This window comes from Tinamus guttatus, unplaced genomic scaffold, assembly GCF_059628265.1.
Source record: "Tinamus guttatus ecotype Peru unplaced genomic scaffold, ASM5962826v1 Tinamus_guttatus_pri_ptg000317l, whole genome shotgun sequence".
Lineage (NCBI taxonomy): Eukaryota > Metazoa > Chordata > Aves > Tinamiformes > Tinamidae > Tinamus > Tinamus guttatus.
This window is the reverse complement of record NW_028288851.1, coordinates 351,062-364,879: the sequence shown is the minus strand read 5'-3', so window position 1 is coordinate 364,879 and position 13,818 is coordinate 351,062. Positions and strand designations below refer to the sequence as shown.

The 13,818-nt window shown below is 45.9% G+C and overlaps 1 protein-coding gene across 1 annotated transcript in view; it reads right to left on the bottom strand.

Moving 5' to 3' along the window:
• SCAP (SREBF chaperone) overlaps window positions 1-13,818 on the bottom strand; it is a 36,205-nt gene that overhangs the window by 12,909 nt on the left and 9,478 nt on the right. The window contains exons 2-9 of the mRNA XM_088528929.1: window positions 13,502-13,631; window positions 12,665-12,822; window positions 9,549-9,769; window positions 8,468-8,573; window positions 7,335-7,507; window positions 6,486-6,612; window positions 777-889; window positions 98-192 (exon numbers count right to left, since the gene is read on the bottom strand). Coding sequence (XP_088385055.1) covers window positions 98-192; window positions 777-889; window positions 6,486-6,612; window positions 7,335-7,507; window positions 8,468-8,573; window positions 9,549-9,769; window positions 12,665-12,822; window positions 13,502-13,631 — 1,123 coding nt within the window. The remainder of the gene's footprint in view (window positions 1-97; window positions 193-776; window positions 890-6,485; window positions 6,613-7,334; window positions 7,508-8,467; window positions 8,574-9,548; window positions 9,770-12,664; window positions 12,823-13,501; window positions 13,632-13,818) is intronic.

The following is a 13,818-nucleotide window of genomic DNA, read 5'->3' as shown; positions in this document are numbered from 1 at the left end:
CCTGTTGTCCCCAGAGGGGCTGCAGAGAGTCCTGCACTCTCACAGCGCCCACGAGCCCCTTGCACGTCCACCCACCTGCAGACAGACACCTGCTCACCTGGATGGCCGGGACAAGGGTGAAATAGCCGATGAGGATGATCCCAAGCTCCGTGGCCATGTTCTTCATGATGGACCAGCTCTCATTACTCAAGCCTAGAGGAAGAACACGCAGAGGCAGCTCAGAGGAGACCGCTCGCTAGTGAGCAGACATGAGCGAGCTCTGAGGACTCCTCACTGGATTGCTCTTTTTTTTTTTTTTTTTTTAAAAAGAATTAGATATCTACAGCTAACAGACCAAAAAAGAAAAGGCATTTTTGAGCTACAATTGATCTCATCTATTTTGGATTGAATTGGCCTATTTTTAAGCCAATTAAATGGCCTAGAGAGTCCAGGCTCTGTATCAGATTATCGTTAACTATAAAGAGAGCTCAGGGTGATTCTCAATTCACAAAACTGTCCTAATTTAAGCATCTAAAAGTACAGTAGAGGGATTCAGAAGCTTAGGAGCCTGCTGAGCTTTTGAGCCCCATTTTCTGCCAGGACAGAAATTGCACAGAGTCCTTTAAAACTAGGCACTTTTGTGTTCACTGGGAATCATTCCAAAGTCTCTTTTCTGATGTTTAGAGATACACACATTCCTGGTTTTCTGAGCAGGCTGGAATTCCTCCCATTCTCCAGCTCCAGCTTCTCAGGTTCCCCCGTTTTCATTCCAGGTTTTCCCAGAGCAGGCTGCCTACCTTGGGCAATGCGGAGCTTCACTTCCAGGTCCACGGGCGTAGAGACGACAGACTTGGTGAGAACCAAGACGTTCTCCAGGCCAATCACCACAACCAAGTATGGAAATATCTCTCTAGAGGAAGCAGAACCAGAAGGGAAAACGAGATCATTAATGAAAAAGCATGGAAGAATGCAAATTCAGCAACAAGCACACACTCTGGAGGCCAGGAGGCTTCCATGGAGGCCAGGAAACTCTCCATTGCTCTTAGCCATATCCCCTCTCATGCACTAGTAATCCATGATGAAGTGAGGGCTGTGTGTTTCATCTGCTTTGGAAAAATGTTAATATTTCTGTAAATGCATGTTTTTTTCTGACAAATAGCCATTGTAGACCACTACCACATGAGTCTATGCTCCACAGGGTCGAGCCAGTGACCCTCTAAGAGTCTCTACAGCACCTAGTAGAGAAAGAGGGGCACAAAGAGGTGCAGTCCTTCATAAAGGAGTCCTTTGAACACCAGGTAGCAAAACAAGATCAGAACAAAGGTTAGAGATCAAACCCGGGCACCATCATTGAAAATCCTGCAAAATTGCAGCTAAGCATCACATGGAACAAAACATTTGTGAAGGTTTCTCAAGAGGAGAGCAGGGATGGCGTGTCTGGCTCGATATCCAGCAGGCAAAAGTTTCCACTCTGCAGTTGTGTAGGCAGAGTCATTGCAGCCTGAAACATCTGCAGCAAAACTCGGCCCAACGGGATTTCCCAAATTCCCAAATGGGAATCCTTTCACCTACAGGAGAGTGCAACATGCCTCAGATCACAACTGGCATAGGAGGAAAGCTGGATGACTTCCCTGGACCGAATAGATGTGTTGAGGAGAGGCAGGAAAGGAACTGAAAGCCCATTAGTGGTTTGTCATTAAGACACAGACATTGTGTCTTAATGACATTATTTCTCATGACAGGAGAATGACATCATTTCTCATTCTCTCTTAATGACATGATTTCTCATCGGAAGAAATCCCTGCTTCGCTTGCTTAATACTTTTTAGTGAATGTGAAGATTCAAGGCTCACAATTCACCAAAAATCAGGCTACAAGCAGAGCTGCAGCAGAAGCAGTTTCATGTCCTGAAACAAGTCTCGAGCAGCGGAGGGGACACAGCACTTGAAGGAGCCTCTCTGCTGAAAGGAGAAAAAAGAGCCTGTGTGGAGCTACGGCCTCCAGTACAGCTGCTTCCAAGCCATGACACTGAGAACAGCATGCGATGCACATGCACCCTGCAGATCCTATGGAATAAGCAAAACAAATAAGTTACAAACCAAATTCCACTGAGGATAATTTCTACCCAAGACTCAAGAATACACACTGCAATGGAGGTGCCTTCCAGGACATTCCCGAGAAGCTTAGGACCAGCCAAGGTCACCACGCTGCCCTTATTCAACCCTCTTCTTCCTGTTTTGTAACACTTAGAGCCCAGATCAGTAAGAGGGAGGGGGAAAAAAAAAGCTGGGAAATGCTCTGGCATGAAACAAGGACAGAAATTCTCTTGCTTTCCCTGCAGCTAAACTTAGGCAAAAATAATCAGGATTCAGAAGGGAATGAGTTTGTGCTGTGCTGGTCCGTACAGATCCACGAGGCGAACGTGTGTGCATGCATCCATACACACCCCTTGGCAAATCACTGCCAGGAAAGGGAGGTAAATTAGAGGGTTTCAGAAGAACAACTCCTGTTTTCTGCCATAAACCCCGAGGAGCAGCTGCCCCACCGCTGCTTTCGCCTGCCTGCAGCCACTGCCATGGGCTGCAGCAAAATGTGCATCCTGTCACTGCCATGTAACTGTCACCAGCCTGCGGCAGAAACGCTCAGCTGGGGGAAAACACCTGCCTGGAATTGCTGCTAACTCGGCTGTTTCGTTCCCATCGATTTCTTGAACAAACAGCAAGGCAAAATAGCAAGAGCTCTGTCCAAAAACAAACCACAAACCTCCCACCCCCATAAAAACAAACCTCAACCTTCCTTTCCCCAGGTGCCTGCTGGTTGCTCCGGGGAAAGAGGGGATGAAGATCCCAGCCAATGGAGTGAGTGGGGCGATGCCAGGAGCTGGGACCTATTGGCCAGGGAACTGTGCCCAGGCCGGGCAGCCCCTTCTGCCACGCGAAGGTCACCACGCAGCGTGCTGAAATTCAGGCTAAACTGCAGGTTTTCCACCATGGAAAGCGGAAAATAACTCAGCGGATGATTGCATTCATTTTTACAGAGAACTCTAATGCTTTTCGCTGTAACAAGCTGCAGGTTTTTGCAGCCACAGCGTGTCAATGGATGAACAGAGCAGGCTGAGGAGCCTGGCGATCCCGGCGCTGGAGATGTAGTGATGATGATTTTCCACCCTCAGCGAGCAAATCTGGAGGTAGAAGCAGCTCGAAGTGATCGGAGGGCAGTAATACCAGCAATACTCGAGCTCTGAGGCTTAGCCCTGGCGAGATGAGAGCTCCTTTTACTGGGCAGCAGCAAAGTTCACCGGCTCAGCTGAACGCAGCTCGTGTTCCTTCTGGTTACCTGCATAGCCAGGAGGACTAGAGATGCCTTTGGGAAAACGAACGCTCTGGGTCAGCGCAGATGCTGCGATACGAATGAGACGCTAAGCTCCATCTTACGGACTGGACTGCATAAGAAGCGGAGCAGATGGAAAAAACAGAAGGAAAAACCCTGCTGAGGATTCAGCTGGAGAGGGGGAGATCTCTCCTCGGAACTGGTGTTCCCCAGGGGTCAGGTCTGGGCCCATATTGTTTAACTTATCCATGAGGGACAGAGCGCCTCCTCGGCGGGGATGGTGATGATCCCAAACCGGATAGAGAGTCATGGAGCTACTGGACGTGAATCCAGCAAAGGGCACGAAGATGACAAAGAGGCTGAAGCACCTCTCCCATGAGGAAAAAAATGGGCCTGTTTACCCTTGAGTAGACTAAGGGGGGACTTTATCAATGCATCCAAACACCTGAAGGGAGGGTGTAAAGAGGACGGGGCTGGACTCTTTTCAGTGGTGCCCAGTGGCAGGGTGAGAGGCAATGAGCACAAACTGAAACACAGCAAGCTCTGTCTGAACATAAGGAAAAACCTCCTTACAGCGAGGACCGTTCAACACTGGAAGAGGTTGCCCAGAGAGGTGGTGGAGTTTCCATCCCTGGAGATGGTCAAAAGCCACCTGGACAGGGCCTTGGACTCCAGGTGACCCTCATATCCTAAGCAAATTTTAGCTCTAACATAACAATTAGAGTGCAATTCATTGCTCTCCTCGTCTCCAGCCCAAAACTTGAAAGGGAAGTGAATTTCCATAAAGAATGAAATAAATAAATAAAAAATATACAGGACATTTATAGGCAGCTTGCCATACATGTCAAAGAATCCAAATCTAGCAGTGCAACTCAGTTCTGCCTTTACCTAGTGCTACTTGCAGCACATAACCTCTGCAGCTCCTCCAAAGAGTAATTCAGGACAGCAGACCAATGTGGGAAAAGCCCTTGAGAATCCCTAGGGATGGAAAAGTTTCCCACCAACAGTTTTCCCTATTTTTAATGACCAGCAGTTTAAAAGGCATTAAGACATCAGCTTTTCTTGAAGGCAAGGTGAGTCTGTGCAGGACAAACACCAAATGTTCCTGTTCTGCAAAGCTCAGCTCAGAAACTTAAGTTTGCTTGTCCACACCCAGGGTGAGGAAGATGCCACAAGATCCTTGTTACATTGTCTGTCATAATGAAACACTGAAAAAGGGCTTCAAATAGGTGTTGCATAACACCATGATGCAGCGTCCAATGGCGCCAACAGAAATACTGACGTTAACCTCAGTAGAGTTGCATCAAACACAAAGAAAATCTCCTCTGAGTCCATATATACTTGTAAACAGAGACACTCCTAAACTTGGAAAGGTTCAAGGATTTATCTCATCAATTTCTTTAATTTAGCAGGTAGATGTTCCCAATTGAGCTAGTCACTTTATGGTTTTTTATAGTCAGCAAGGTCACAATTTTAGACTGTGATTCATCTGATCCAACTGAGATGCCAGCTGTGGGTGAGGGCACTGCTGCTCTGGAATTGGCTGCAGATTTCTGCAGTCCCTCAGCTTGCACAATTCCCACTTTTGGGGAACACCAGCCACTCTTCCCAACTTCCCTACTTAGTCTTTGTTTTTTAATCTTGGTTAGATCATGTCCCCTCTCTTTGCTTAGTTTTCTTTTCTGTAAAATAAGACTAATGTATAATTGCATTATATAATAATGCATAATTGCATTATCTCCTACAATTACTTCATTAATATCAGCAATATGTTTTATGATAAGTGAAAGCTATCAAGGAAAGACAGAGCATGACTAATGACTCAGGTCGAGTTTATATATTGCATCTACAGTACTCAAGTACTGATCTCTAAGCAACAAGTTTATTTTAGTCCCTCAGAAAAATCAATGAGGAAAAAAAAGCTTATCATGAATAGTGGTACCATTAAAAACAAACACACCCACATATAGAAAGGTCTGCTGTAAAATGAAATTTTTAAACGGGCAATCAAAGTTTAACCAGGCAAATGTGGGACTCCTGGCCAAGGCCAGCACGCTGGGTATGTGCTACATGCTACACTAGAGCACTCTGTCTGGAAAGGTTCAGCAGCAGATGACTAAAGAAAAAAGTGCTTGGCAGATATTAGGGAATCAGACAAAGGTCTATTCCAAAGGCAACTGTCAGAGCAATCATTTTCAGGCACAGAAATTCTGCAGGAAATCTGCTTTTAGAAATTAGAACCGAATTAATCCTTTCTTTCTATCAGCCTGTAGGAAGGAATGATTGGATTAATTTAGCCTAGTGTGTGACATCTGCATCCAAATATTGTCTGTTTTCTTATACCAAACCTGTCTGCTCCAGGTGAACCCTGTTTTATTTATACAGATCACAATATAACACAGTCATGAGGTATAAATAAGGCTCATAGAAACCACAGTAATAAAAATAGTAACAAATATTTTAGTTTCTGAATCCAATTGTTCATAGACCTGCTTGGCTCCTAGTAGATAAATTCCTCAGTCTAATTCTGCTTTCTGGTAAATTATCACCAGCTTTCAAGAGTCCCCCTCATTGGTCAAACATTTTTTATTTCCATATATAAAGCTGGAGGGAGGAAGACAGGAAGAGAAATGGGGGCAGCTTCCTTAACTATTCAGAAAAGGGGTCTGCAAATCCAAAGAAAGATCCTGAAGTCAAGTTTAAGTGTTGTGAAATGAACAGTGTGAGGAATTTGGTAGGGGATAGGTGCTAACTACAGCTTGCTCAGGGATTTTCCACTTAACACAGTAACTACATCAAACAGCACAAACACTGACTGTGACACACACAGCAACCCCCGTCGAGGGAAGACCCGACAAACCTCAGTGACGGGGGCGAAGGCACAAATCAAGTTTATGAATAAAAGGTTATCCCAATAATTCTTTCAGCTCCCACAGTGCAGGGCAATGGCTAAGCAATAACACAGCCCCCAAAGCCCGTGACGAGGTCAAGGCTATTTTTTGGCAAGCAGTGAAACACTTCAGCTCAGGAGGGGTCTGACAATATCTTTGCACAACATCGTGGCACCTTGTTTGGAAAATGCTGGATTCTCAACAGCAGGCAATGAACAGCTGTTTGCAAATGGTTTTGCCCCCGTGTGCTCTTCTTTGGGAAGAGGTTGGGTGCTGGAAAACATACCCTCCATTAAGAGTAGGTGTCAAGCCAAAGAGTGTGCACAGGCCAACTGACATGAGCAGAGAGCTGAGCACTGTCACAACGGCGGCCAGCGCCAAGCCCCATTTCGACTTCACCATGTCAATCTTCCCTGAAAAACAGAACACAAATCTCTATTACCAAACAAAAGAAAATCACATATATATATCTATAAAAACAAATCCAGTGCAAGGGATCCTCATCCTCCCTTATTTCAGCAGGTAGCTTTCTATCCTGCAGCCCAGAAATGATGTTGTTGAGTCTCCATGTGTGAAATGTAGCTCCCAGACACTTTGTACCTGACACTAAAGGTACAAAGAGGCTGCTAAAGAGGTTCTGTAGGAGGACTGGGCCTCAGCATAATGCATGGTTTGCAGCTCAGACTGGTTTCATACACAGCACTACTGCAGCACGAATGAAAGGAGCTTAAAAGCAGCTACTAAGGGCTAAAACCCCAAGGTCAGAACATGTACTTGAACTTTCTGAGCATGAACTAGTCTCTCCAAAGGGGAGAGAAAGTCGTTACTCTGCACTCAAACATGCAGGAACCATGAAACCACCCGAGAAGGTATCGCAAGGAATAATACAGCACTTGCTGAAAAGAAATTAAACTGAAATCAAATAAACAGGACTGTTGCTTTGCTACATGACAGCTCTCTGTCATGGTGACACTTCAACATCACCTTTCCTGCTAAAAGGAGAGGGGACAGCAGTGCTATGGACTAAGCCAATCGAGGCAGCCACCCTGATCCCTGCCACATGTCCCACCAGCGGGCACGCAGGCACCTTATTGAGCTTGCTCTGCCCTTGGGGTCCTCCACCCCACAAACCTACGTGTGGAGAAGTAGATGTAAGCGAAGAGGATGATGTAGGTGGTGACAAGGGGGATGAGCTCGGCAATGCCGATCTCCTCCTTGAAGTGCACGTGGACGATGTTCTCCTCCCGCAGCGTGCAGTTAGGACTGGGATGCAGCAGCTTGAGGCGAGAACGGAGGCTGCTGAGGAACCTGGGGTGAGAAGGGAGCAGAAGGGTGAGACTCACGATGTACCAAACGAGCAGCATGCGATCCCAAGGAGGAGCCCAATGGCTACAGGACAGCTAGCAAGATGCGCTATGGTTCTATACAGACTTACAAAACACGGTTCTCTCGAGGCCTGACTGCTAAGTGCCTTACTCTCTGGCTTAAACTACATTCCTCACATCTGTGGCCATCTCACAGAGCGGGATTTCCAAGAAGAATCAACAATAAGAACCACAGAGACTCAGCAAAACTGCTTAAAGCAAGGGCTTGCCATCAAAACTCCCGGCTCTGGGGAGCTGACCATCCTCAACACGTAGTCTCAAACATCCCCCAAGTTTTACATAAGCAGAGCTGATGAAAGGTGCCACACAGGAGTCTTTGAGGCTGAAGGTTTCTTGCATGGGCAGCGGCAGAGCAAGTTTCAACTCCTGTGTTACAAATTCTAGGCGTTCCTTGGGGAATTCTGCGCCACATGGAGCAGAGCACTTACCCTGCAGACCATTCAATCCAAGCCAGCTTTGCCAACGCTGCTAGAGGGGTTTCACAGTTGGTGCCAGCTGAATTAGTGCTCACTGGGAAGGAAAGCACTCAAACTGCAGGCACCAGGAGCGGGATCAAAAACAGACCTGCTGGGCTCTGCCTGGGGCTTTCAGCTATGACAGCTCCGTGGGCAGGAGCAGCCATCCCCGAGGAACTCCCACTAGCAGCTTTGACTATTACATGTACTTCTCTAAAATGAAACTGAGAACTGAGTAATGTATCTCCATTAAACACAGCAAGTTTCCTTCCCAAAATAGCGCTCTGCTTCTCTATATTAAAATACTCTAAAATACAAAAAAAGGGAGAATAAAGGAAAACATAGCAATAATCAGAGCAAACAGCAACATTTTCAGGAAACAAAGAAAGAAACCCTAATGTAAAAACAGCCCAGCTAAAGCCCCTTACCTAGCATCATAACGCTGGAGACCCAGTGTGACAGTGTATGACACCACCCGCTTCCGATTGTAGAGGTTCACCCCGCTGTACTTCCCAGGGAGTCCAAACAACAGATCTGCAAACGCAGAACAGGAACGAAGCATTAGAACAACACACAAACAACAACAAAAGATGAGGAAACAAGCGCTCGCTGCTAAGAATGTTCCAAGACTGCTCTTACATGAAGCATTTTCACAGAATGACAGATTGGTTGAGGTTGGAAGGGACCTGGATAGAAAGCAGCTCTCAAGAGCAGGAACTGGGCTGCTAAGTTGACCATGTGCTCTGCAGCACGAGGGTCTAGAGCATCCCAGAGTACAGGTCGAGGGAGGTGATCTCCCCCTATGCTCAGTGAGGTGTCCAGTGCTGGATTCCACAGTGCAAGAACATGGGTGCAACGGGCCAGGTCCAGCTAAAGACCAAGAAGTTGATCAAGGGATTGGAGCATCTTTTGTATAGGAGAGGCTGAGAGTTGGGATTGCTTAACCAGGAAAAGGGAAGGCTGAGACTTCTGTCCATGTGTGATTTGGACCAGAGGTTCCAGGAAGATTCCACGTTGCAAAGACCATAAAATACTTTTGCTGTTAATTTTTTGCACTAAAATGCAGACTTAGAATCCACTTGTGGTATTTGCAGGCAAGTATGAATGAAAGCACAAGAGGGAGCAGGACAGATATTCATTCACCTGTGACAAGAAGACACCCTGAATATTACAGCCCGAATCATTCCAAGAGCACCAGGAAAAGAGCATATGTAGAGGAACAGGAAGAGGGAGAACTAGGCAAGTTGCCTCTTATTTTTACTCCTACAGAACAGAGACTGAGGGAAGAGAATTATTCATTTTCTGCAACTTCAAAACTGAGTCCAAACACAGATGCAAAATGAGAAATGAAGCATATTTGGTAGTTTCATTCCAGCTGCTGAGATTCACAAAACGCTGCCCGTTTTGGTAATGTTGGCAACCTACAGACACTGGACACAGAGAGGACAAAAGAGCAGCACAACCTGTGGGTACATCCCTCACCGCTTCAGTGGCTTTTTGGCCTCCTACCTTTGAGCGTAGCTGATGTTTGCAACGTCTTTGGTTCATGCTGATGAATAGTTTTGATGATATCCGGGTCGGCGTTAAAGCGCTCCCGGTCATTCTGCCAGAAGTTCCCTGGAGACAGCAGGAGACAGCCGTGCTCGGGGAGCAGATTCCGCAGCTTCTTGAGGCCCGGCAGAAGATCTGTCACCTGGAGGCAAAGTTCCTCCAGGCTTTTGACCCCAGAACTGAAACACAAGCAGAGATCAAACGTTGCAGCGCAGAAAGGCAAGGGGCAGGACGGGCACCCAAGGGACTGCGCCCTCATTTGCTGTCCTCGCTGCCTGTCACCGCTGCACCAAGCCCAGGGTGGCTCCACACAATTCTTAAAAGACCTTGGACTCCTCCCTATCCCTCTTCCCACATGTGCTGGGTGGGATACAACACACAAATATGAATCAGGCACCTGGGGTATTTCCCTTAAGGGGAAGAGAGTGTTATAAAATACTCAGTTGGTCTAGCAAGTACCCACAACTGCAAAATCTCCCGAATTCCTCTGCGTTGCATGGAAAAGAAAACGCCTCGCAGGTTCAGAAAGTCAAGGAGATGCAACACCAAAAGCAGGCGTGACCTGGAACTTGTGCTTATGTTTCCAAAGTTCATCTTGACACAGTGACATGATCTTTATCACCCAAGAATCCAAGTTAGATTCAACTTGGCCTTACAATAGCATCCGCTGGTGAAGGCTCAGTGACAAAACCTGGCAGCGCTCCTGGCTTGGCTAGACGAGAGCTGTGGATCCAAAAGGGAACACTTCCCTCGACGTGGTAAGAGTGCCTGGTGCAGTTTTACATGGGAATGCTATATGGAACAAAGGCTAAATTAAGATTAAGGAGACTGGTTTTCCCTGGTTCTTCCACAGATGACAGAGAGAGGAGGCAGCTACCGGCGTATTCTGGATGCAGAGGGGGATACCAAAAAAAAACCCATCAAGCAATAGTCTGCTGCACTGCTAAAAATCTCACAGCACTTCTGATTTTGTATGAAGTTTCAACAGCTCTGGAGCTGATGAAAATACAATACTTAGTGTTTCCTCTGCAGTTGTCAAAAATCTTCAGCTATTCCTTTACTACCATAGCATAAAACACGTCTTTTGCACATTAAAAAAGCTGCACTTGTTGCATCAGGGAAAAAGAAATAAAATTTAATGACTTTATAAAATAAAACTGACAAGAAGGCATTTCATAATGACCACTGAAATGGGAGCCCCTTAACCAAGGTTTAAGTCCCCATGCCTAAATAATCATTATTAGCTAGCCCCTTGTTTCTCTTAGCTTTGTGCATTCTCTTTTGCTTCCACCCAGCAAAACAACACAGCAGGCAACGTACCAAGGGGAGCTAATAAGAAGACAACACACCTACCAGGAGGAAGCTGTTTCTAGCTTGTAATTGGCAAATATACACAGATCATCACCTGAAATTCTGCATATGATAAGGGAGCAGATGAGCTGAAAACGCTGGAGAAAGGGTATCAGTGCTAAGGCTCCATGAGCTCGTAAAAAAAGGGGTTCCAAATTTAACTGCATGAATGGCACTATGAAAAATGATCAGGAAGAGGGCAGACACAGAGCTTACCTGGAAGGGTGGGTTTGGGTTTGTTTTTTTGTTAAATCACTAAAAAGCTACTAGATGATCAAAAACTCCATCCTCACGGTTTTTCTCCATGCTTGGCCTCAGCTCTCAGCATCATTATTCTCACTGAGCACAGGAAGAAAAGCAGGGAAGCTCTGCTGTGTTTAGAAAGTAAAGTGAGCCAAGAACTTGACAGCAGATGAGAATTTAGACCCAGAAGGAAAGAATATTAAAAAACAGGCAAAGTAATAGTACAAAATGCACAAAAACAGGCAAAGGAATAGTATAAAATGCACTCTTGATTTAAGAGTGGAATAAGGTAGCATGGGCCACACTAATCTGATTGCTCTTTTAAAATATTTGATTTTACAGACAAGGAAAGCACAATAGCTCTCATTTCCTCGGGCTAAGACAAGCATTTGATCCAGTGCCTCACAGAAAATGTATTGGTTAACACAAAAAACGGGTGTTAATACAGAAACTGCAAGGCTGTAAGGAACTGGCTGATAGAATCATAGAATGGCTGAGGTTGGAAGGGACCTCTAGGGATCATCTAGTCCAACCCCCCTGCATAAGCAGGGCACCTAGAGCATGTAAATAGGAATAAAATATAGGAAAATAGGAATAAATATAAATACGGGTAAAATAAATATAAATATTATAAATATAAATATAGGTAAATAGAAGTAAAATAGGAAATAATAGGAAGATGATTACAGGATTGCTGAAAGAGGAACTACTGCACGTGAAGAAAACAAAGTGGAACTTCTCATGGATGGATAGGAGAACCATGATTTTTTTTATTCACTTTGCAACTTTGCAATAAAATAAAGGGACACCCACCAATGACACAAAAATCAAGAAATGTTGTTAATACAGAAAAGGAATGGAATATCTGAAATGGGTGATGGGGGGCTGGAAAATCCATCACTAACCACGTATGTGACACTGCCGTGAATGGCCACAAAATGAGATCAACAACCTCACTAAGGCAGGACAGGCATTTCCAGGGAGAATAAGGCACAAAGGAGATTTCACTCGGAATGCTGCATGCAGTTCTCATCTTTCATGTTCAGGAATGATACAGGAACAAGAAGAGCGCAGAGAAGACCAACCAGGGGAAAATCTGAATACAGAGCCTTCCTTATCAAAGTTGCTTTAATGACTTGTTTTAATGCAAAGCTTGGATGTTTATGAAAGAATTATAGACCACAGGAGAGTAGAGCCTGGGGGATCTGTCCAGGCCTCTCTGCCTAAGCCTTTCACTGGAAAGCTCCTCAAAATTGTTAGTGACTAAATGGGAGGCAAGTTCTGCAGCATGAAAGCTAAACTACCCATGTGCAGGATGGGAATGACATTACTTATCAACAGCGGTCTCTCATTTGCCTTTAAACTTTAAAAAATGTAGGATTTCAAAGCTAAAAGTGAGACTTCCTGAGCAGTGAGTCAGAATGTGGATGTGTGTGCTGGTGGCTCGGCCTGCCTTTCAAGGAATCGTTCCCAAACATTACCTGTCCCTCAGGGCATGGTTTCTGATCTCCTCCACCAGCTGGAAGACACGGGAGAGCGGCGAACGGAACACATCCACGGCAAGGAAGTTCTTCTGCCACGGGGACACGGTGGCTTTCACGAAGATCTGCTGGATGTAGGCCACCGGAGCACCGACATACTGTGGGGAAAAGCCAGGGAAAAGGAAAGCGCGGTGAGCGGGAAGCTGCTCAGCGGGATCAGAGCACAGCCTGGAAGCTTTTCAGGAGCACTTTACCAGGATCTGATTTTCTCATCCAAATTGGAGGTGAAATATGACAGTGGCAGCCTAGCAAGAACAGAAGGAGTCTGTTCCTCCAAGGGTCAAAATGCCACTGGCACTGGGATAAAGAAAAATGCGGGATCTTAGAATAGTTTCTTGGTGTCCTAGACCATGTTATCAGCATTCTTGGAAAGCACCAGGGCTCCACTTTGCTTATGCAAAAGAAACTCAACTCTTACTCTGATGCAAGTCTAGTTTACCTTCACAATTTACCAGTTGGTAAACAAAATAATCCAATAACCCTCTCTAAGCAACACTTGACTCATTAGGTTCTTCAAACAACCTGACATTCCCCAGGTCACAGTGTAGCAGTCAGCTACACAGCCAGGATCTGCGGCTGCTGCAACTCAAATTTCAATGAAACACTCTTGTTTGAGACCATAGGAAGCAAGCCTAGAGCAGCTACATCATCAGGAGGAAATAAGCCTGCTTGTAAGGGCATTTTAAAGAAATACACACAGAGGAATTTGAAGGAAAAGAGATGCTTCGAGGCCTCGTGTCCCCTCTGTCCCCACCAGCTGGAATGCAGGAGACCTACCCAGTCGGGGCGCTCGCTGGGGTCCCCTTGCTGGTGGCCGGGCTCTGCGGAAGGGGGGGAATAATCCTTCACCGGGGTGCTGAACTCCACGGGCCCCGTGCCGGGCAGCGGCAGCTTCAGCAGCGGGTAACTGAGAGAAACACGGAAACGTTAAAAAAAAAACAATGAAATACGGAAAAACGGCACAGCTGCAATACAATACAACCTCACATCTCACAGGAACTGCTCTGTTTTCCCCAGGTAAGATATTTGGAAAAGGATAACTGAGCAACTCCTCGGGAACGTTCTTCAGGAACTCGGCACACTCACCTTCCATC